Source organism: Lucilia sericata, unplaced genomic scaffold (assembly GCF_015586225.1).
Source record: "Lucilia sericata isolate MDLA Ls3-8-SP2 unplaced genomic scaffold, ASM1558622v1 Contig001567F_arrow, whole genome shotgun sequence".
NCBI classification, from domain to species: Eukaryota; Metazoa; Arthropoda; class Insecta; order Diptera; family Calliphoridae; genus Lucilia; species Lucilia sericata.
Window position 1 is genome coordinate 36,798 of NW_023995489.1, and position 16,024 is coordinate 52,821.

Below are 16,024 nucleotides of genomic sequence, written 5' to 3' on the forward strand. Positions count from 1 at the left end.
TCATTCCAAAATTTCAAAACAAGGGCCATTTTTGACATGATAAAGGAAATCCATTACTGAAAGACAATAGATTAGCTATTAGAGTTCTAATAACTAATCTATTGTCATGCTATTTTTTAACGAAAACCATCTATGTGTCTTAAATAATGACGAAAAAATACACGAAATAAAAATTCTCCACAACGTTTTTTCCTCTCAAATTAATTGGATTCTTGAAATCCATTGGAAATTAGTTTTTATTCCTTCCTATCGCCAATAGAAGTGAAATTTTTGTTCACTTGAAATTTTCATTCCTCTCGAAGGAAAATAGTTATCCTGAACTTGCTATTGTGAACAATTCATTCACAATAGTTGATTTTGCATACAACAGCTGTTCATTGTTTACAAAATTCCATCAAAAATGTTCACGTCAAAAAGTTTGTGGACGAAAAAAAGTGAAATGTTGATTGGCGATAGGGGTGATGGAATATTTTGGACGTTTTTCTTTAGAATATTCTTGACAACACTGCCGACTTCGAGCATGTTCGCTTCATACATGTATAAGTTGTAAAGCTTTTTAAATTTAAGTTTAATTTTTTAATTTTGCAAATTATCATTCTTTAACCTTGAAAATATTCTCAAATTTGTTTTGTTTGTTTTTTGTATTTTGAATTCATTATGCCGCGTTTTTCTCGTGCAATGAGCTTTAATTGTGTTAAGTAAAACAGTACGTAACATTGATTTGTTTGGGGTACCCTACCCAAGGCATAGATTCGTTAGTTACTAGCTAGGTTGTCAAATATTTTGGTATTTTGTTTTGATTACTTAGTTTCTAATATGTGTAAAATGTTAAATGATGAAAATGTTATATCCCGATCAGTTATTAATGGACATGCATAGATCCAGCTAATTTTAGTTCGACCTATAATTTTTACTTCTTGGTTTTGTTTTTAATTTTATTATATTTAAAAATTCCAAATTTCAATTATTTAACATAACTGATTAATAACTGTTATAAAATAACTTACTTCTCCCAATTTTCCTTAATATTATTTAATATTTTTCTTTTGTAATAACACTATTAAATATACTATTAAATTTGTTTGGTTATTACAATTTGTACTATATAATTATGTATAATAATTTCATATGTTGCCAACAACAAATTGAATTAATAAAATTATTATATTTTCATGTAACTCTCTTCTTCATTAGCGTTTGTTTACAGCTCTCTTGGCAACGTCACAACATATTTAAATCTCCCAACACTTTTTATTATTATCTAATTTTATTATAATATTTTTACATTTGAATAATTTCATAGATTTTGTGTATTCGTTGTTTCTAATAACATATCGTACACGTATGTATGTATGTAGAATGTAGCAATTTTCATTCACTTGTTTCGTTTAGTTGCTAATTTTCCGAATTTCTAAATTTAGCATTCAGCCAAAACAAAATTGTTGTTGCTCTTTTTCTTTTTTTGCTGTTAGTTTTCATTAGTACGTTTTGAAAAGAAGAAAAAGAAAAAAAACCAACCGATGTCATTTTCATCATAGTAGATAGAGTGTGTGTGTTGGTATGTTTTGTTGCCAACAAAATTGTTGTTGCTAATCTATGGGTCTCTACGCGTAGCGCAGAACCTCAAAACATTATTTTTCATGCGGTTTAGGTGAAAATAGAGGAATAGATCATTAAGATGCCAATAAACCTATAGATTTTAAACAGTTTATTGACTTTTTTACAAATTGCTTTATTGATTGGGCGATTGTGTTTGAGAATTTAGAGAAATTTGTGTTATTAAGTAAGGATGTGGTAGAGTGTTCATTTCACCCTTCTTCATCACTGTTCTAGAAATTTTTAATCTTTTCTATAATCTAATCTCCGGTGGCCTCCGGTAGGTTAGTGGTTGGTTAGCGTTCTAGTCTGGTAGACCGGAGGTGGTGGGTTCGAATCCCACTTGAGGCCCTGGTTAAGGAGGGTTCAACCGGCCCGTTAGAGGCCTAGGTGTATTTCTTTTGATTTAATGTATATAATTCGTGACTTTATTAAATCTTTCTTAGAGTTCATTCATTCTCTATATCCTAACAGATCGGGCTATGTATTGTTGGTAATAGTAGATAATCATATTGATAGTTTCCTAATAGTTTTATTAAGACTTTATATCCTGACAGAACAGGCTTTATGGTTCTGAATCTTCAATGTCTTGACAGGAATATTGGGTAGAAGATTCTGCTAAAGTTCATTCGACTTTATGGCTTGAAAGATTACACTACATATTCCCGGATATATTAGGTGGTTGTAACTATCAAATTCTCTGTCGTCTATATATAACTATCTATATAGTTATGCCAGAAGTACGACGATCCAACCGATTCTGTGACGATCAGCAAGCTTAATCAATCGAGATCAAGATCTTTAAATTATGAAAAATTGTTCCAAAGAAATTTTTATTTCCGAAAACATATTTTATTTGGTCATGTATGATCATTGATTTAAGATACATATATCACGTTTCCTTGTCAAAAAAGGTGACAATTTATTATCTTTCTTAGAGTTCATTCATTGTATATTTGTATATCTTAACAGATCGGGCTATGTCGATCATTCTAGATGATGATATTGATAGTTTCCCAACAGTTTTAATAAGAATTATTTGAGTTTATTCAGACACTAACAGATCGGGCTATGTCGATCATTCTAGATGATCATATTGATAGTTTCCCAACAGTTTTAATAAGAATTATTTGAGTTTATTCAGACACTATATCCTGACAGAACAAGCTTTATGTTTCTTAATCTTCAATGTCTTTGAAGAAAATTCTGCTAATTTTCCGGTATATTTGCACTAAGTTCATCCGACTTGATGTCTTCGAAAATCGGAGTAGATATTTCCGAATATAGTAGATGATCTCTGTCGTCTATACGTCCAGCTTTAGTTATGCCAGAAGTACGACGATCCAATCGATCCTGCTGTCGATTGCTTAAGATCAGCTATCACGATCTTCAATTTCTGAAAAATTGTTCAAAAGAAATTTTAATTTCCTAAAAGATCTTTTATTTGGTCATGCATGATCATTAATTTAAGATATATAAATTTTGGTAATTTTCCGGTATATTTGCACTATGTTGGCATCGATGATCGGACTACATATTTCCGGGTATAGTAAGTGATGGTAATTATCAGTCACAATGATTTCAGTTATTTTAGCGGTAACGGCAGTGGTTCTAAAAAGTTTATTTTAAAATTAAGTTCAATTCTATGAAAATTAAAAATAAAACGAAATGGTTACTTCTCACCGCCAATATAACCTCTATGTGGTTAAACTAATACTCTTGTATTTGCAAATGTATGCAAATGGGTTAACTCTATTAAACTCAATACAATTTATGATTTCATCACACTTCAATTTGATTTTATAATAAAATTATTGTTTAATTTAATTACGAGTACATTTGATTAATAATGACTAAAATATTTGCCAGTAATTCTACTCTTAATGAGCGTTATTTTTCTAGATGAGTTTGTTTGTGAAGTCAAGTGTATACGAATACAATTACGCGTATTAATATCGTATAAAAATGATCATATTCGTCAACTTGCTATCTAAAACTCAATTAAATACACACTCTATGATAAATTAACGTGATCATTATGATGAAGATGATAATGATCGTCTCAAAAATCGACAAGAGAAGAGAGTAATATGCAGTAGTAAAAGTAGTACTAGTAGTAGAAAATAAAATAAATAAAATATTTATTTTATATTGCAGTTGTTCTGAGAGTAATGAAATAAACGGTCAATAAACAAGTCGTAGGTACAGCGACGCAAATATAAAATAATAACAACAAATTACAAAGTTTAACAAGCCGATTTTTTCAGTTGTTGTACGATATTAAGTCGTCAATCAAAATCTATTTGAGAATTTAAAATTCGAAAATTAATTTAAACAAATTTCATTTAAAGTGACACTTTGTATCTTTCGGATTCCTGTTGTGACAAACTAAGAGAATTTTCGATTTTCTTGTTTATTTTTGTTTTATGTTTTTTTTTTTTTTTTTGTTCATTCTGTAACAACTTGGGGATTATTTAAAACGACGAAAAATACAACAGAAAAAAGTGACAAAAAATAGTTTTTAATTTTGGTGATGCTACGACGGGCTGGCTGCTGGCGTTTTTATCTCATTGTCGTGTATTTTTGTAGTTTTTAGGCAAAATCTTCCCTTTAGTTTGCCGTATACCGTAATCGACGCACACGGTTTTCGAGAACTCATTTAATTTTCTAAAAAGAAACGAATTTTGTAAAAGTTCTTGCAAAGCAAAGGTGGGGGTCATTTTTGAAAAAAAATCTTTTCTTAAAAAGTTTCCTTTTATAAAAGTAAATGAATAATATTTAAAACAATTTTTTTTTTATTTAAAAGAGAAAGTGTTGTTTGCAAATTTTACAAAATTCGTCTAAAATAAATTATATAATAGAGATAACAAGATAACAAATTCTATAATAGATAACTACAAACATTTGGTGTGTTCTATACCTGCCATTGTTTCAAACAAAATTCAGTTTCCTTATCTAGAGTGCAAAAATAAAATAGAAAGTAACTAAGTACTAATAATAATAAGTAATAACAATAATCAAGCAAAAAAGTATTATTGATAGCAAAAGTGTTGATCCATACATCCATCCCTACGTCGAATATAGACGAAAAACAAAAACGTTACTTCAATTATCTTTTGAACGCTTAAAATAATCAGTTATTTTCCAACCTTTAGTCACTGCAGCAGTCAGTTGTCATTCAGTTGCATTTCGTAATAAAGTGTGAATGTAAATTTTAATATTTTTTTTATTTTAATTTTATTTATTTTTTCTTAAAATTTTAGTTCTTAAATTTTATTTTGTACGTTCGTTGAAAAGAAAGTGTGTTCTTCGTTCCTCTTCTACTATTCTATTATTACATTTAAGTGTGTTTTATTAAGAAAAAAAAAACAATATTTTTATTATAAAAATATAAATTGAAAATGGCTGCCTTAGAACAAGTACAAGAAATTTTTGCACTTTTGACAGAAATTACGGAAATGCCGTTAAATCGTGAATCTTGTAAGTATTTTTTGAAAATTGAAATTATTTTTATCTTTAGTTGAAAATTAATATTAAACCGGCTTAAACAAGTTTTTTTTTTTAAGAAAATATTCCATTTGAATTATCTTTAGTTAATTGCTTTAGTTGTTGTTTTAGAATTACCTGTCAATTTTAAAGTCCGTGTCATTTAAATTTATATTAAATCTCAATTTATTCAGATATTTATAATCATACATGTCATACATTGTTTATTATCTCTATTGTTAATAAAATTTTAATGTTTGCTAACCTGTCCGAATAGAGGCAATTACATACATTCTTTAACCCATTAAGAAACAATAAAATTATCTAAATTATTTAAGTTGAGATCAGTCTAGTCTATAATCTAGTCAATAGTCAAGTCTATAGTGTAGTCTATAGTCTAGTCAATAGTCTAGTCTAAAGTCTAGTCTATAGTCCAGTCTATAGTCTAAGCTATAGTCTATTCTATACTATAGTCTATGGTTTAATCTATAGTCTAGTCTAGATTGTAGTTTATAGTCTATGGTTTAATCTATAGTCTAATCTAAAGTCTAGTCTATAGTCCAGTCTATAGTCTAGTCTATAGTCTAGTCTATAGTATATAGTGTAGTCTATAGTTTAGTCTATAGTCTAGTCTTTAGTCTAGTCTATAGTATAGTCTTTAGTCTAGTCTATAGTCTATTCTATAATCTAGTCTACAGTCTAGTCAATAGTCTAATCTATACTCTAGTCTATGGTTTAATCTATTTGATCTATAGTCTAGTCTATGGTTTAATCTATAGTCTAGTCTATAGATTTTAGTTTATTCTATAGTCTAGTCTAAAGTCTAGTCTATAGTCTAGTCTATAGTCTAGTCTATAGTCTAGTCTAAAGTCTAGTCTAGTCTAAAGTCTAGTCTAGTCTATAGTCTAGTCTATAGTCTAGTCTATAGTCTAGTCTATAGTCTAGTCTATAGTCTAGTCTATAGTCTAGTCTATAGTCTAGTCTATAGTCTAGTCTATAGTCTAGTTTATAGTCTAGTTTATAGTATAGACTGTGGTCTAGTTTATAGTCTAGACTGTGGTCTATAGTCTATGGTTTAATCTATAGTCTAGTCTATAGTCTAGTCAATAGTCTAGTATATAGTCTAAACTATATTCTATTCTATACTCTAGTCTATAGTCAAGATTACAGTCTAGTCTATAATTTAGCCTGTAGTCTATAATCTAGTTTATATTCTAGTCTATAGTTTAATCTGTAGTCAAGTCTATAGACTTCTCTATAGTCTAGCATATAGTCGGGTCTATAGTTTATAGTAAACACCACACTGACCCTTAATGGGTTAATGTAAGAACCCGAAAAGCGCCTCTCTATATGAAAAACACATTTCATAAAAAAACAAAACTTACACATATAGCACATGCAAATATTATGTAAGAAGTTTTTTGATATTGACAGGTGTAGACAAAATGAAAACAAACACAAAATTATACATGTCAAAATTAAGGGTAACGAACGAATATTAAGAATTTTTAAAACGCAAAGAAAAAAAAACAAATGCGAATAAAGTAAAAATAATAAATAAATGCAAAATTTTGTAGAAATTATTAAAAACATTTTTGCGTTTTATCAAAAAAAGCTTCAAACGCGAATTAGTAATAGATGAGATCATTGTTTTTCAAAATCAAATGAAAAAAATCTATGGGCCATAAAATGATATATTGTGGCATTTAAGTGTGTCTACTTATATGAAAAAGGTAATGAATATAGAAGTATACAGTAAAAACTTGCATAAAGCTAGTATTAACCCAAAAACGGTAAAACAAAAAAAAAACAAAATTTGCCCCATTAAGAAAATATGATATCACCCAAAATTATAAATTTCGTTTATTGTGATAGAAATTTAGTATTAGTTCTTTTATAGGGTTTCTACTGTATATTATATGAAATAAATATGACTAAGGGTGGTTTTAGATGCATTTTGAATTTTACTACGTTTCAATTTCAGTAATAATTCTCTCTCAATACACCAACCCAAATGTTATTTTAATAATAAATATTTATTTTATGATGTCATTTATGTTCCCTTATATGTCCATGTAACACTGTTGGCCAGTGTTAAAGAAAGTAACACAAGTTTAAGGAAAAAAAACAAAGAAACTCACATATAAATTAATTAATTAAATTGCATTTAAAAGTGTCTTTCTTTCTTTATTCGCATTATTTGTGCTTTCCTGAAAACGCAATTTAATTTCATTATTGCACTCTTATTTTGTATATATTTAAATAGACTTTGGATGGATGGGTTGGATAGATAGAGAGACAAGTTGTCGGACAGATAAAGATACTACTGCTGCATTGACTAGATTTGTTTTGTAAATGCCAATGAACTTTTTTATATCTACGCATTTTTTTCTTTAATTTACTGACGAATGCTGCATTATATTTATTCTTTGTGCAGAATCTCTGTTTATTGACCATTACATGATTGTTGTTTTTGTTGTTATAGTATCTGTTTTGTGTACATTTGTATATATTTTCTTTCTTAATTTTTCTGCGGTGTTGTTAAATTGTTATTTTGTTTTTGTGTTGGATACCTGAACTTTGTTCTCTTGTGGTGAAAAGAGAAGAAATGTTTGCAAAACTGTGGTCGGCAAAGAGAAAAAACATGATACATAAAAATCTTTTCAAGTATCGGAAAAGAAGTTCTTTGTTTTACGACAATTACATCTTCGGAAAGACTAGAGTTCAGAAAAAATATCGTTCTTCTCATCATGCTGCGAAAGGCAAAAGTTTTTTAAATACTTTTTGAATATTTTACAGTTCAAAACATAGTTAGTTGGTTAGTTAGTTAGTAAGTTAGTTAGTTAGTTAGTTAGTTAGTTAGTTAGTTAGTTAGTTAGTAAGTTAGTTAGTTAGTTAGTTAGTTAGTTAGTTAGTTAGTTAGTTAGTTAGTTAGTTAGTTAGTTAGTTAGTTAGTTAGTTAGTTAGTTAGTTAGTTAGTTAGTTAGTTAGTTAGTTAGTTAGTTAGTTAGTTAGTTAGTTAGTTAGTTAGTTAGTTAGTTAGTTAGTTAGTTAGTTAGTTAGTTAGTTAGTTAGTTAGTTAGTTAGTTAGTTAGTTAGTTAGTTAGTTAGTTAGTTAGTTAGTTAGTTAGTTAGTTAGTTAGTTAGTTAGTTAGTTAGTTAGTTAGTTAGTAGTTAGTTAGTTAGTAGTTAGTTAGTTAGTTAGTTAGTTAGTTAGTTAGTTAGTAGTTAGTTAGTTAGTTAGTTAGTTAGTTATTTTTTTCTTGTTTTCTTGTTCGTTCGTTCGTTTTTTTTTATTCGTTTCGTTGTTTTTAGTTCTTTAGTTCGTTCGTTTCGTTCGTTCGTTTTCGTTTTTTCGTTATTTTTCTTTTTTCGTTTTCGTTTCGTTATTCTTTCGTTTCTTTAGTTTATTTTCTTTCGTTTCTTTTTCTTCGTTTCTTTCGTTCTTATTTCTTTATTTATTTATTTCTTTCGTTTTAGTTAGTTAGTTAGTTAGTTAGTTACTTAGTGTATCTTGTGTGGAATCGAACACACGTCCATGAGAGATTACTTAGCTCAATAACTTTTAATGTAAAGTTGTTGAGTTATAAAATACATATTCCGAATATTTCATCAAAACTCTATGAAAAAATATACATTCTGTCTGATTAAAAGAGAATGTTCAGCTTGATAATAACTATCCAGATTTTACGAAATCCCATATTCCATGAAAATTAAACATTTTCCTTAACCAATTAGATTCTGATCCCAATAGAAAATCACTGTATTCGACTACTGTGCACCTACCCACCTCCCCGCTTGAGGCAACTGCAATTGTTATCTAAATTATTTTATTGTATACCTATGTAAACAATTGAATTGAAAAGACGATAAAATTGAGTTACATATTATAGTGCAGCAGCTACCTTTTTTTCCTCTCATTATTTTCTCACTTTTAAACAATAAACAATAGAACTTTTCAATTAATTTTTTATGTTTAGTTTGACAAACCATAGCAATGCAGTTGTCAGTCAGTGCATTCATCTTATATTACACGTTTATTTCATGTTCACGTTTAAATTTCTCATATTACTTGCATTTATCCAACCATTATTATTTGCTTAAATGACATACATTTGTACAAACAAAATTCAAAAAAAATGATAGCAGAAATATAAAACAAAGTAACAGAAAATAAAAATGGTTACAAAAAACTACGTCATAATTTGTATAAAACGAGTAAAAATTTTACTGTCTTATACAATAAAATCAGTCTCTATATAATTCAATCGTATTTCAATTCTCTTATACATATTACGTAGTTTATTTTTATTCTTTATTCTCTGCTTTTATTGCATTTTTAAAATGATTCATACTTTAACCTAACCGCACCCACAACTACTAACAAACATTAGTTTTGTAGACTTTGTCTGATTCGTTTTTTTTATTACTCTCACTCAGTACTATGTATTTATTACCTTCTCTGAGTCTCCACTAAGAAAACGGAAAAAACCCCCAGACAAAAATAAAAACAAAACATATTGGGTATAATACGAAATACTAACTAACCATGGTTTCACGATGTGTTGAACCCCACCGTCAATCGTCGTGTACTAATGACACGTTGTTTGCTTACGACGGACGAATGTGGTGTGTGTAGCCAGCAGAAGTAGTCTACCGTGTTGTTAAAATACCGAATATAACCTATGCAGGCATGTACCATGAGTCGTATACGTATGTTCCACATTGTTAATCGTAGTACTTTACTACACTATATCGCCCATCGTTGATTTCTGCATTATCTGACATTCTGGCATACATTGTACTTACGTAGATGTGTTTAGTATTTATAATTATGTGGGGGCATTCGCTCTCTCTCTCTTTCTCTTATTCTTGTCTATCGTTCAATGATCTTCCTAGAGAGTTTTATTTAGTATTTTATAGTTTTTGTATAAAAGTAGTTTTTTCTCTAAAGAATAATTATGATTTTTTGTGGTTTTACTTTGTATTGTTGTGTTTTTTTTTACAAAACTGGACCTGCTGTGATGACGTCTATAGATTGTATATACATATGTATTTATGTATGTATATAATGAATGCATATTGTCTGGTTTTTAAATTCAAGTTTAATTATCCCTTTATCAGTTACAGTGGGTTTGGAAAACGCTTTATTATATAATATATTCCCCTAATAGTTATAATGCCTATGGATCCTATTAACCCTAGTAACAGTTTTCGGGTGATTAAAAATAAACTTATTACATACTTACTAACTGAAAAGTTTAGTATCCGTAACACGATTATGTTGTTCTGAATCTTATAGTTTTATAAGAATTTAGGTTAATATATCGATTCAAATTCCCCAAAAATCAGAAATTAACGTCAGCGATTAATTCTGAAGAATATTATTAAAATTGGAACAATTTGAAAGAGAATTAACGGAATTTCAAAATTACGATAATGTTTCTTAATATGTATATCGGTTGTTTAAGGTTATCTTTTACCATCAGAATATCATGAATACCTTCAGATCAATATATAAAATTTTCGTTGTCGTTTTGTCACATGATATATTGGATTTTCAAAAATCACCATAACCCTTTTTAATGGAAGTTCTTTTTACCATTTTCACAGATTGCCACAAAAACAAAAGGGTCTTTGAACATTATATAAATTTTTCACTTTGATTTTATCGCATAAGGAATTGGCCCACAAAGAGTGGAATCGGAAGTGAAAAACGTTGCAATGTTGCTCCTGAAGACTATATCTGAAGAATATCATAGTTGTTGGGACTAGAAATTTCAAGGAATAGATAATATTTTAAAACTTCGATAACACTATTCCTACTCCGGTGGAAAATACTTCTAGCTGGTACAGCTGTCGCTGTATGGTTCTGGTCGGCCCTGAGCTAAGATCTAATTGTCATGGGAACGATACATGATTATTTTTGATGCATAATAATGATCGATCGGTCCAAATGCCTTGAGGCGAAAAAGAATTTTCTCATTTAAAGGATCTTTATTCAAGAATAATTAAAGAACAAGCTTTTCCTTAGACGATTATTTAATTTGGACTACTAAGTCGCCCTAAGGAATCCAATGATTAGAATGTTAATTATCATGACCCATTTTCAATATCTTTGTTTTAATTCCAACTTAAAGTTTGACCCATTTTTACATAACTTTTGGAAAAGATCTTTCCTCTAAACCCACTGTATATACATTTATAATACATAACAATATTTTATCAAGTTCTTGTCTGTAAGTCTTAAAGCCCTATTGAATCCCTCTCTACTTCTCTTTATCACTAAGTACGTAAAAAGTAGTGTGCCAGTTCAAAACTTGTTTCCGACAACAAAAACATAACACAGAGAGGGAGAACTTGCTGTCTCACCAAAAGGCATACAATCTTTTTTAATGTATCTGTATCTGTCTTAAGAAACACTTGAACATTTTATATTTGTATTAAGATCGTGTCGTGTAGGTTACGTTGCAACTTTAACACAACCTTTCAAAAACCAAATACGAAATTATAAAAACTTAACTAAACAGATAGAAAACAACAAAACTCATACATTTACTACACTCTCTTCTGAATGAGATACTTAACTATACTCAACCATAACTGACAAACCAGCCATCCAGCCAAGTGCTTTTGGGTTTCTGAGTCTTAAATTTCTTTGGAATACAATAGTCTATTTAGTCATTAAGTAAACGTCATTCCCTGAAAAACGTTGTGACGGTCTGCAGTATCGCCACGATTTACAAACATAAATTTCAAATCAAATAAACCAAGTTTACTTTTTGATTAAACACATACATTAGTTACGCTTAATTGCCAGTTAACACGCATTTTTTTTTATAAAAAAATATATATTAAATTAATTGTTCCTTTGGCGCCAAAACAAAGAAAAGTTTGCCATAATACCAAATTACTTGGGGAAAATAAAAGTGTTCAATATAAAACAAAATTAAACTAAATTTATTAAAAAATATATAACAAATTAAATAAAAATGGCTGGTGGTAGAAAATTTTCACGTAACAATTCATCAGTACAACAATTGCCCGAAAGAGGACCAGGTAAAAATAAGTTGAATTTTTAATTAAAATTTAATTAATTAATTTGTTAACACAGTTATTGAAACAAGTAATCGTACATTAGGAAAATTTGAAGTGATAAGAAACTTATTTTATAGGTTATAGATAATATTTATTAAATTTGATTCTTGGAATAAAATATATATTGTATGATTTACTTATTTTCTTTGTCAAAAATGTTGTCAAGTTTAATATTATTCATAATTTGTTAATTATGACTAGTTGTCATTTATTTCTTATGTTGGGCAGATTGTTAAGTTTTATCTACGTTGTAATTATCCTGCTGTCATTTATTGAATTTTATGGTAAATATCAAGTGTTATAATACGTAATTAGTTTTGCAATTACGCAATAGCATTTTCTGATAACCCCTGACTTTGATATGCACTTTTTTAAATGACAGCAGAGCATAATATGCCTAGTTGTCAATTTTGCCTAGCTGGCAGGGTTTGCTACATATATATATATTTACCTTCTAAACTATTTGAATATTTTTCACAACCTGCTGGGTTTGCTCTAATAATATTTGAGTAAAAGTATGACATAAAATCAGGTGTGTCATCAAAGTTTATTGAAATGATTAGTAATTTTGATAAGATTTATGCCCAAATAAGGAAAAATGTTCAATTAAAATACAGATTTTTATAAATATCCGATCCCTGTTGAAATGTTCGAATTTATTTGTGGCTTATAATATAAAATAGGAAGAAAAAGGTATATGTACTGTGGTCCGTCTGCCTTTTTGTTCATGACAAAATAATGACCAAATAGCCCTGAGTACCGATTTTTTAATACTTATTCTGAAAGCATAAGTGGAAGACCTCGGAAAACATGGCTCCGAGACACGAATATTAATCGGCCTTTCACACTGATATGACACGAACTTTCAAACCTAAACAATAACATTTTGTTGCATGTTCACTTGCATTAACTTTACTCTCATGTAAGGCGTTCTCTTTCTGGTTACCTCGGAATTAGGGTCATATAAAACCGGTTTAAAACTTAAACTTGATACTAATTAAATTTACTTTATTACTTAAACGTTTTTACGTTAATTTATTTTGATAGCAGACTTCATGAGAAAGTACTTTCCAACATTTTAAAAAAAGTTTTTGAGAATAAATCCCAAATCACTTTATATTCTAGATTAAGCATTAAAAACTAAACTAATGGATTCTAATAGTCTAACAGTCTATAATCTAGTGCCAAGTATATAGTCTAGTCTATAGTATAGTTTATAGGCTAGTCTATAGTTTAGCCTATAGTCTAGTCTATAGTCTAGTCTATAGTCTAGTCTATAGTCTAGTCTATAGTCTAGTCTATAGTCTAGTCTATAGTCTAGTCTATAGTCGAGTCTATAGTCTAGTCTATAGTCTGGTCTATGGTCTAGTCTGTAGTATAATATATGGTCTAGTCTGTAGTATAATCTATAGTTTAGTCTATAGTCTGGTCTATAGTCTGGTCTATAGTCTGGCCTATAGTCTGGTCTATAGTCTGGTCTATAGTCTAGTCTATAGTCTAGTCTATAGTCTAGTCTATAGTCTAGTCTATAGTCTAGTCTATAGTCTAGTCTATAGTCTAGTCTATAGTCTAGTCTATAGTCTAGTCTATAGTCTATAGTCTAGTCTATAGTCTAGTCTATAGTCTAGTCTATAGTCTAGTCTATAGTCTAGTCTATAGTCTAGTCTATAGTCTAGTCTATAGTCTAGTCTAGTTAGTCTTAGTCTAGTCTATAGTCTAGTCTATAGTCAAGTCTATAGTCTAGTCTATAGTCTAGTCTATAGTCTAGTCTATAGTCTAGTCTATAGTCTAGTCTAGTCTATAGTCTAGTCTATAGTCTAGTCTATAGTCTAGTCTATAGTCTAGTCTATAGTCTAGTCTATAGTCTAGTCTATAGTCTAGTCTATAGTCTAGTCTATAGTCTAGTCTATAGTCTAGTCTATAGTCTAGCCTATAGTCTAGTCTATAGTCTAGTCTATAGTCTAGTCTATAGTCTAGTCTATAGTCTAGTCTATAGTCTAGTCTATAGTCTAGTCTATAGTCTAGTCTATAGTCTAGTCTAGTCTATAGTCTAGTCTATAGTATAGTTTATAGTCCAGTCTAGTCTATAGTCTAGTCTATAATCTAGTCTATAGTCTAGTCTAGTCTATAGTCTAGTCTATAGTATAGTTTATAGTCTAGTCTATATTCTAGTCTATTGTCTAGTCTGGTCTATAGTATGTTATCTAGTCTATAGATTTGCGGAATTTATCACCGACTCTGATAAGTCATGAAATATTTCCATAAACTGTTAAAGAAATTTTCAACTGGATAACTTAAGGGCCGTTAAGCTTGATACGATATTGATCAAGTTTATAAATGAAAATTTCTATCATTATAAAATACCACTCTTTGGACCCCGAAAGCGTTTACAATTTCTGGACAATCTTTCCAAAAGTACGTTTAATTTTTCGAAGCACTATATCTTTAAAATAGTATCTCAAATCTTATCTCTTATTTGCGCTGTACGTAAGCTGCTATAGTGCAGTCAGTGATTTTTGTATAAAAATATTAAAGCTCTTATAAATATCTATAAACAACAGCAACAACAAAAAATACACGTTCTTAAAGGTACAACAAATATGTATATTTGTTGTTTTATTTTATATTTTATAAATATAACAAAACAAAATTTGTCAACGTGGCTTCCCCAATGATTTAAACACAACAATTGATCTTATTAATAAAATATAAAAAAAAGAAACACTAACAAAATTTTGTTATTGTTGAATATTTGTAAACGTATACAATTTTATTTTGTTAAGTGTGGCCAAAATTTTGTATTAACCTAAACAATTTTTTTGATTGTCTTCGGTTGTTTAGGTTATTGTTGTTGTTGTGGTCTGGTAATTGTGTTTTTTTTTTTTTTTTTTTCATTCGCTAGCAAGTGCCACGCTTTCATTTATAGCCTATTTAATTGATTTCATATCATTTATAAAACATTTTAATATTAATAATTATGTTGATTTGTTTTATTTTGTTGTTAACAATAATTGCTGGGGGAATAAAGAACATGTATAAAAAAAAAAAATATTGTTTATTTGTTAGATTCAGACAACGCACCCAATATTTGTACAGATTTTTTTCAAGGTTATCTGAAAATATGCATGTATAAAAGTTGTTTGGGAGATGTTATAAATCATTACTCTCCCTCTTCTCATTAAGTTGTTAGTACCATTTTTAGTCATAGACTTTAAAACAGCTTTGTTTTTGTAAAATTATTCTTAATTTAATTTATACATCTATTCTAGTCATAACCTGTGTGTGGCTCTTAGTGATAGTGAAATGTTATTAATAACTAATTTGTAGGTTTGTTAGTTTTTTTCTCTTTAACACAGAATTATGTATATGTAAATAAAAAAATTTGAATTTTAACACATTTCAGACAAATTAGAGCAAATTTTCTGCAGACAGTATGTGCTAAGCTTTTATAATTTAAAGAATTTTATTTCTGCTTTAAACTGTTTATAACTTGAATCCAATAATTACTTTTTACTACTTTTGTAATTTTCACTTGTCATTTTCAAACTCATTTCATAATGACATCATCATCTTTGTCATTGTTTTTTTTTTTTGTGAATTGTTACAATAAATGAATGAACAATACGCACAAAAACTTATTTTATACAATAAACAAGTCATAAAGATGTTTGGGTTAGCAACTCAATTCTATTATTATTCATTACTACTGTTTTTTTTTACTTTTTAACATAAAACTTTCTAAAATTTAAAGTTTATAGTTAAAAAGTATTGAAATTCTTATCAGAAATCTAATTTAAATGCATTTGTTAGAGAACACACACACACATTTTTAATGAGATTCAGT

General features: G+C 28.7%; 1 protein-coding gene across 10 annotated transcripts in view; it reads left to right on the plus strand.

Annotated features, from left to right (window-relative positions):
- LOC119611962 (reticulon-1-A-like) overlaps nt 1–16,024 on the plus strand; it is a 35,600-nt gene that overhangs the window by 13,456 nt on the left and 6,120 nt on the right. The window contains exons 1-2 of one of the 10 annotated variants that reach the window (XM_037967664.1): nt 3,696–3,794; nt 4,860–5,076. The exons of 3 other annotated variants lie outside the window; for them this stretch is intronic. In XM_037967664.1, coding sequence (XP_037823592.1) covers nt 4,998–5,076 — 79 coding nt within the window. In that variant the 5' untranslated portion in view covers nt 3,696–3,794; nt 4,860–4,997. Of the gene's footprint in view, nt 1–3,695; nt 3,799–4,115; nt 4,306–4,749; nt 4,804–4,859; nt 5,077–11,746; nt 12,142–16,024 lie in introns of those variants that run through there. 6 more of the 10 variants (XM_037967660.1, XM_037967661.1, XM_037967662.1 and 3 more) reach the window with 6 other exon arrangements.